Source organism: Salvia splendens, chromosome 16 (genome assembly GCF_004379255.2).
Source record: "Salvia splendens isolate huo1 chromosome 16, SspV2, whole genome shotgun sequence".
Taxonomy (NCBI): domain Eukaryota; kingdom Viridiplantae; phylum Streptophyta; class Magnoliopsida; order Lamiales; family Lamiaceae; genus Salvia; species Salvia splendens.
Genome location: NC_056047.1, coordinates 19,727,543 through 19,735,525, shown reverse-complemented (window position 1 = coordinate 19,735,525; position 7,983 = coordinate 19,727,543). Strand labels below are relative to the sequence as shown.

The window sequence follows — 7,983 nt, the reverse complement described above, 5'->3', positions numbered from 1 at the left end:
AAGAGTGCCTAATGATTATGTATTCTCATTCATGCACTGATTGTTGATTGTATAGAGAATTTTAAATGTTTTTTTTGGTAATTGACATGTTATGATTAAAAGTAATTTTCCGAGAGGTTGTCTGTCATGGCTCTCTAATATGTGCATCTCCTTAGTTTTTAATGATTTCCTACACATCAACCAATCGATAATAAACAACGAATATTACCTTCAGAACTATCCAAAAATTGCCCTAGTACTATGTTACTTTGTAGTGAGGACAAAATGCTTCCACGAACAGAGTTTCACCACTTGCTATTTGTGTGTGCATGCAAGATTTTCTCTCTATTGATTGTCACTACTTTCACCACTTTTTTATGGGTTACTAGTGTGGACTTCATTTCTCTCAAGGGTTGGTCTGTAAACTTGTTGCTTACTAACTTCTGGAGAACTAGGTTTCCCGTGCTTCAGATAAAGTGACAATAGTGTGTTCTTTGGTGCCCGATTTCTGAGCTAAGGGAGAGAGAACTATCCTGTTTTGAAAATTAATTGAAAAGCCATAGGGCCGATCGACTGAATGAGGAGCTTTATCAGTTGCAATCTTGTTGATATTGGTGAATAAAATGATTTAGGCAATAGGACTAAAAGCCTCATATCCAAATTATCACATGCCTAACCCTACATAAACCCCTAGAGAGCCAGTTTGAGCCCCAAAAGCCTTATTTCTTTGTTGAAAATTTTGAAGTCACTATATTAGCCTACTTATTATATCCATTTGTTGGCCTATATTTTCTACCCTAGTCACTAAAATTAAAGTGCTAGCACATTCTCTGGAGGGTATTTATGGTGGCAAGAAAAAGCTTGTGGAAGTCCTGGAACATTTATTAGGTGGTATTCATTTATACTGAGATACAAAGTGAAAAAGCTGTGTGAAAAAAAGGCAACGCTAGAAAAAAATAAAAAATAAAAAGCCAGCCTTTAATGTGTAAAAAAAAGCCAAGGCTAGAAAAATAAAAAAGGCAGCCTTCATGTGTAAAAAAAAGCCAAGGCTAGAAAAAAAATAAAAAAGGCAGCCTTTCATGTGTAAAAAAAGCCAAGGCTTGTAAAAAAATAAAATAAAAAGGCAGCCTTTCATGAGTAAAAAAAGCCAAGGCTAGAAAAAAATATCGAGCAAAAAACAGAAATATGCCTCTAAAGAATAAGATGACTTGGTTTAGATGGTAGAAAAATCTCAAGTTTGGGGTGTTGAGCTGTCAGAATTTTTTACGCATTCAGTGAGATGTGAAGGATGTTGTAAGGGATGTGCTAGTATTTTAAGAATGGTGATAAGCTACTAATCCAAATATGATCACACCTTTACCAAAAGCCCCGTTACATCCAAATGAATAAGACCTTTACATTTATTTATCATATTGACTTGTGAGCGACGAATTTTGCTTGATTTTGGGAGAAAGATCTTATGTGCTTAAAATAAAGAATAGCCGGAAGAACTTCTCTTTACGAATTAGCGACGATGGTTTGAGACTCCCAAGACATAAATCGAACTTACATTGAAGCATTGGATGCCTAGCTCTTAGGGAATTAGTTCGTGTACAATTCTTGTTCTAAACAGAAATATGCTCTAAAGAATAAGATGATTCGTGTGATTTGACGTGACTTGAAGTAGAGGATTATCTAATGTCTTGTGAATGTGCTTATTTATCTAATTACAGAGCTGTTGTGTACCAATCTTGCTGTATTCAGGAAAGACTTTCTGTTTGAGTCAGATTACAGAGCTGCTGTGTACCAATCCTGTTGCGTTTGAGGCTACTGAGATAATTCACCATATTCTCGTGTTACTCTTAGTCGATTTGAAGGCCTCTCTAAGCATTTAGATTCGTTTTTGCAAATGTTATCTCTCGTGGAACTAAGGTGTTTTCCGTGATAGTTCCTAGTGCATAAATAGACTAGAAAGTACTTAGTCGATCTGAAGGTCAAGGGTGGTAGGGGGCGACTGAGTTCTTAACTTAAAAGATGCGGGGGAAAGGGTGGAAAACTGAAGGCACAAGTCTATTTATGATTTTTGAGCTTGCTTTGTGATCTTCTGTTTCTTGGTTGTTGCGCCTATATTTTTCCTACTTATTTAATTTCATTCTTTGCTGCATTTTGCAGCTTTATAATTGATCTGTTACATATATTATATTTTTGTTTGTTATACTATGCCTGACGTTTTTCTACTTTTCTAATCCACTTTTTGCTACCTTGCAGCATAATTAATATTACATGCATAGCATCCTATTTTTCTTTGTCTCGTATGCCCTGTACAAATATGTGCTATATAAGTGTTGCTTTGAAATGTAAAACCCATTGATTGTCAAATCTTGGCTTCATAATATATCTGTTAAATGTTTTTATATGCTCTTTCCCATTACTTACTAGACACATTTCCTTTTTACTTCGGCATTAGGTTTGCTGAACTTGCTTCTAAAAAGAAATCGTGGGCCTTGGAAGCTGGTTGAGCACTCAAATAGTGTCGAGTAAAGATACTTTCTAGAGGTAAGTGTTGCCACTTCTGTTGCAGGTTGACTGATCTTTCTCATGATTTTAATATTTTTTGCAATGCCGGAATGTAAACTGCAGCTTGTTCCCACTACTATAGTAAATAATTTAATTACAATTTATGTAATCTTGACTACTCCGATTTCCGTATATTTGATGCCATGATTTTTTCTGTTACATTTATCTGTCTGGTCAAGTTCCTCAAAAATTTAATTTGACTTAACATCTTTTATATACCAGTTAATTAGTTTTATACATAGTCTACTGTGTTTGAGTTTGTTATCTTTAACTGTCCGTTTGATGATTATGATTGATACAACAAATTCTGGTTTACTTAGAGAACATAAGAACAGATTAATAGTGTTGTAAAATACTCTTCAACCTAACTATGTTAGTTGTAATGGTACCCCGTTCTAAAATTTTCAGCTTGCCTATAATGTTTATCCTTTGTGAATGCTGCTTTAGGATCAGTCATTAAGCATCAACTTGTGACTAACCTTATGCTGGGTATTGCTTTACGAGCTGTTTTCGATGCTTTGAGGAAGCTTGCAAATTCAAAAGTTTGTTCCTTCCTAGGTAATTGGTTAATGTTATTATTGTGAATTTCAGTATGACCTTGGCTTTATGACATTCTGATGTTTTCCTTTGGGAGCAAGGCATTGAAGCAGTTTGTGGGTCATCTCATTAAGAATTATTGATCCAGTTCTCTAATTAGTTTTATACATAGTCTACTGTGTTTGAGTTTGTTATCTTTAACTGTCCGTTTGATGATTATGATTGATACAACAAATTCTGGTTTACTTAGAGAACATAAGAACAGATTAATAGTGTTGTAAAATACTCTTCAACCTAACTATGTTAGTTGTAATGGTACCCCGTTCTAAAATTTTCAGCTTGCCTATAATGTTTATCCTTTGTGAATGCTGCTTCAGGATCAGTCATTAAGCATCAACTTGTGACTAACCTTATGCTGGGTATTGCTTTACGAGCTGTTTTCGATGCTTTGAGGAAGCTTGCAAATTCAAAAGTTTGTTCCTTCCTAGGTAATTGGTTAATGTTATTATTGTGAATTTCAGTATGACCGTGGCTTTATGACATTCTGATGTTTTCCTTTGGGAGCAAGGCATTGGAGCAGTTTGTGGGTCATCTCATTAAGAATTATTGATCCAGTTCAGGTTTGAGCACCTCACTATTTATTCCAGCGAGTTGAAGGGTATAAAGCTGCAACCAATAATTGCTTCAATATTCAAATATTTATTTATTAAACCTTACTTTAGTTCGATATTAAGTGTGTCATTTCATACTAAAGCCATCAATGAAGAACTACTGCAAAATCTTTCTGATGCTCTACACTTGTCGGTACCTAATAAAATTTGGGTTGGACTTGCTTTGTCTAATTATGAGGAACACGATATCTGCACGATACCAGGATGTGTGGTTAGTTATTCTCTTATTTGTACATACATTTAGATATAATTTTTGTTTAGTTGTAGGAAGTGGAATACATACAACAGTTTATTATTTTTCTCTCCTTGGAATTCTTCTACGTGTTGCACTAAACCTGTAACCCTTTTCTTTGTTGTATGCAGGAAAGACTTTCTGTTTGAGTCAGATTGCTGCGTTTGAGGCTACTAAGATAATTCAGCATATTCTTGTGTTATTCTTGGGAAACTAGGGTGTTTTCCGTGATAGTTCCTAGTTGTCTATAATGTTGTAAAATACGCTTCAACCTAACTATGTTACTTGTAATGTTACCCCGTTCTAAAATTTTCAACTTGCCTATAATGTTTATCCTTTGTGAATGCTTGTGCTTCAGGATCAGTCATTAAGCATCAACTTGTGACTAACCTTATGCTGGGTATTGCTTTACGAGCGGTTTTCAATGCTTTGAGGAAGCTTGCAAATTCAAAAGTTTGTTCCTTCCTAGGTAATTGGTTAATGTTATTATTGTGAATTTCAGTCTGACCTTGGCTTTATGACATTCTGATGTTTTCCTTTGGGAGCAAGGCATTGGAATAGTTTGTGGACCGTCTCATTTAGTGGCCACTGTACTGCCATCATATCCTGCACTTTGTAACATTTATAGGGAGGGCACTTAACAGTATTTCAGCGGCTTATACTGAACTGGTGTTAGCCATAGTGCCAATACTGATCAACGACACAGTCTTATTCAATCTTCATCTCCACATATAGAGGTATTAAACATGTAATGTTATCTTCCTGTTAAGTAGTTTAACCTGCATATGAGAAACAGATGATTGATTCTTAGAAAACATGACAAAAAGTGTTATCTCGATGTCTTCATCCAAATCATCTTCCCACATGCCTATATGTGGTTTCTAGTTTCACCTTGTCTATGTGGTTGTGGATAATACTTCTACTCCAAGTGATTTGTGTGAACTCATGATCACTGCAATTTCATCCTTTTGGTTTCAGACTGCAGGCCCACCATTTTCTCTGATCGGACTCGGCAGCATATTGTCTGGGTTAGCAATTCCCTCTTCGATCCCACTACAACAGAGACCACCGAGTTCTCTAGATGAGAGTTCACTCCTAATTACATGAAGCCATCACAACACACCTACCTTTCCTAAGGCAAGTAATAGGGTCTTTGTCTACTTTGATGTAGTTCACTTGATACTTTTTCATTTTTACCTTGTTTTGACTGTATTATTAAGAGCTAATCTACTCAAACCCACAATGCAATCACTCAGTGGTGCTTTGCTGTCATTAAAATCTGCCTCGTCGATAAACCTCAGCAAGTAAATTGTCACGTTTAACTGTACTACTCTCTCTCATTGTGCCCTTTATGGATTATATTAACATTGGGTCTGGTGTTATAACTGTGCGAAGAGAAACTCCCATAGAGGTGCTTGGATGTAGACGTCTTATAACTTTTTGGCCCCTGTTTACACATTATCTTGATCCTTTTGGTTTTCCCATGTTTTTACTCTTGAGGATTTTCTTCCTTGTTATGAGTTTGCATATTACAAGTTCTATTAATAGCACATATAACTTGATCCCACTGGTTAACTAAAATCTCACACTTCTGAATTCTTTCTTCATTCCTGATTACTTTCTCGTTTTCCTTTCCCCTTTTGCTTCTTTATTGTTTGTTTTCTTCCCTGTGACCTGTTTATTAATTCAGGAGTAGTGGGGCAATGGAGGCGTTCTGTCAGGCCGTCATGAACTTAAAGTTATCGGGCTCAGACAATATTTCCTCATATCTTGAGAGCAGCCATGCTCTCTCCCGCCTAAAACCTAAAGCTTTACCGATTGTGAGTGCACTTTCCAATTAAGATAAGTTGATATATGTCTTTAAATCTTACAACTGTTGGTAATGTTAGCACACCTTAAAATTTTTATGTTCTTGTACTTGCTTGGTGTGGTCGTGTGATCTGGCCCTTAATTCTTTAAGTGTGATTTTTTCAATTAAGTGTGATTTTTTCCGCTGCAGCTTTGCAACTTTGTGAAGCTGAAAGTATCATACCTGGATGAGGTGGCCAGCAACACAACAATTCAAGATATGGCAAAGTCTGTTGGAGGTGGCCAGCTTTGCAACTTCGTCTCAGATGCTTCAAAGTGTGTTTGTAGTGTTTGTGTGTTTATAATGTTTGTATTTTCTGCATGTATTTTGTGTAGCGTGTAGTTTTTTTGATGCATGTGTAAAGTGTGTATGTAGTACCTGGATGAGGTGGCCAGCTTTGCAACTTCGTCTCAGATGCTTCAAAGTGTGTTTGTAGTGTTTGTGTGTTTATAATGTTTGTATTTTCTGCATGTATTTTGTGTAGCGTGTAGTTTTTTTGATGCATGTGTAAAGTGTGTATGTAGTACCGGCAGTGTATGTATTTTGTGAATTTTGTGTATAGTGTGTGTAGTGAAGTGTGTTTATTGTGTGTGGATGTGTGAATTTTACGTGTAGTGTATAGTATGTGTTGATATACTTTGTGTGCACACAGTGTATAGTATGTGTTGATATACTTTGTGTGCAGTGTGTGCAGGGCATGTATTTTGTGTGTATAGTGTACTGTATGGATATTTTGTCTATACTATGTGGGTAAAGGGCGTTATTTTTTGTGTAATGTGTTTAGAATGTTTATTTTTTGTATCGTGTACGAGTGTGTATTCTTTGTATGGTGGGAGACAATATATGTAGTGTGTATGTATGTTACTGTGTGCTATAATGTCTGGTGTGTATGGTGTTTATAGAATGTGTGTTGCATAGGGTGTTTTTTGGTGTAGTGAGCAACATGGGCATTGTATGTATATCGTGCGTGGAGCATATAGTTTGTGTGCAATATGCACTGTGTGGTATGATGTATAGTGTGTATATAGTGTGCAATGTGTATGAAGAGTATTATTTTTTGTTTAGTGCGTAGCATGTTGATTTTGTGTAGTGTGTATGTTTGTGTGTGTTTTATTTATATTGTGTTGGTTTATATTATTTATACCGTGTTTAATGTATGTAGTATGTGCCATGAATTTAAAATTTGTGTATACTTTGTGTGCAATATGCACCATGTGGTGTGTGGTATGATGTATAGTATGTATATAGTGCGCAATGTGTATGAAGTGTAGAATTTTTTGTTTAGTGTGTAGCATGTTGATTTTGTGTAGTGTGTATGTTCGTGTGTGTTTTATTTATATTGTGTTTGTTTATTTTATTTATACCGTGTTTAATGTATGTAGTATGTGCCATGAATTTAAAATTTGTGTATTTTATGTGTGCATTTGTTGTATAGTGTATAAATATTGTATTTTGTGTCATTATCAATTGTGTGTGGAATGTGTGTATGTATGTATGTAGTGCATGTGTATTTTTTTATGTATTTTTATTCGTAGTATTGTGTTTAATGTTTAAAGTATAATGCCGCGTATGTATAATCTAGTGTGTTTATAATATTTGTATTTTATGTGTATATTTTGTGTGTAGTGTTTGTTTAATATCTATGTGTGTAAAGTGTGTGTATTTGTGTGGTGTGTATAATTTGTGTTCAACGTGCAGTGTGTGTGTGTGTGTTTATTTATATAGTCTTTGTTTATTTTATTTATACCGTGTTTAATGTTTGTAGTATGTGCCACATATGTATATATATTTTATATTTTATGTGTATATTTGTTGTATAGTATATAAATTGTGTAATTTGTGTTAGAATTTGTGTTAGAATTTGTAGTTTGCAATGTATGTATGCATGTATTTTTTGCGTGTATGTGTATTTTATTTATAATGTGTGTATTTAGAGGGTAGTGTATGAATTTGTAGTATGCGTTGGTGTACTTTGTATACGTTGTGTGTGCGGTGCATGTATTATGTGAAGTTTGTATGTATGTTTGCATTGCATGTATTTTGTTAATATGTGTGTGTGTGCAAGTTTATGAATTTTGCGTAAAAGTGTGTGTAGTATGTTTATAATGTCTTGTGTGTTTATGGTGGGTATAAAATGTGTGTTGCATAAATAATGTGTC

General features: G+C 34.9%; 1 protein-coding gene across 5 annotated transcripts in view; it reads left to right on the top strand.

Moving 5' to 3' along the window:
* Positions 1–5,109, top strand: part of LOC121772015 — a 9,925-nt gene extending 4,816 nt beyond the window's left edge. For 2 of the 5 annotated variants that reach the window (XM_042168928.1, XM_042168927.1), the window contains 3 exons: positions 2,983–3,093; positions 3,450–3,560; positions 3,641–4,313. In XM_042168928.1, the coding sequence (XP_042024862.1) occupies positions 2,983–3,093; positions 3,450–3,560; positions 3,641–3,672 (254 nt within the window). In that variant the 3' untranslated portion in view covers positions 3,673–4,313. Of the gene's footprint in view, positions 1–2,445; positions 2,515–2,982; positions 3,094–3,449; positions 3,561–3,640; positions 4,713–4,953 lie in introns of those variants that run through there. The other 3 variants (XR_006044237.1, XR_006044235.1, XR_006044236.1) reach the window with 3 other exon arrangements.
* The last annotated feature ends 2,874 nt before the right edge of the window (positions 5,110–7,983 follow it).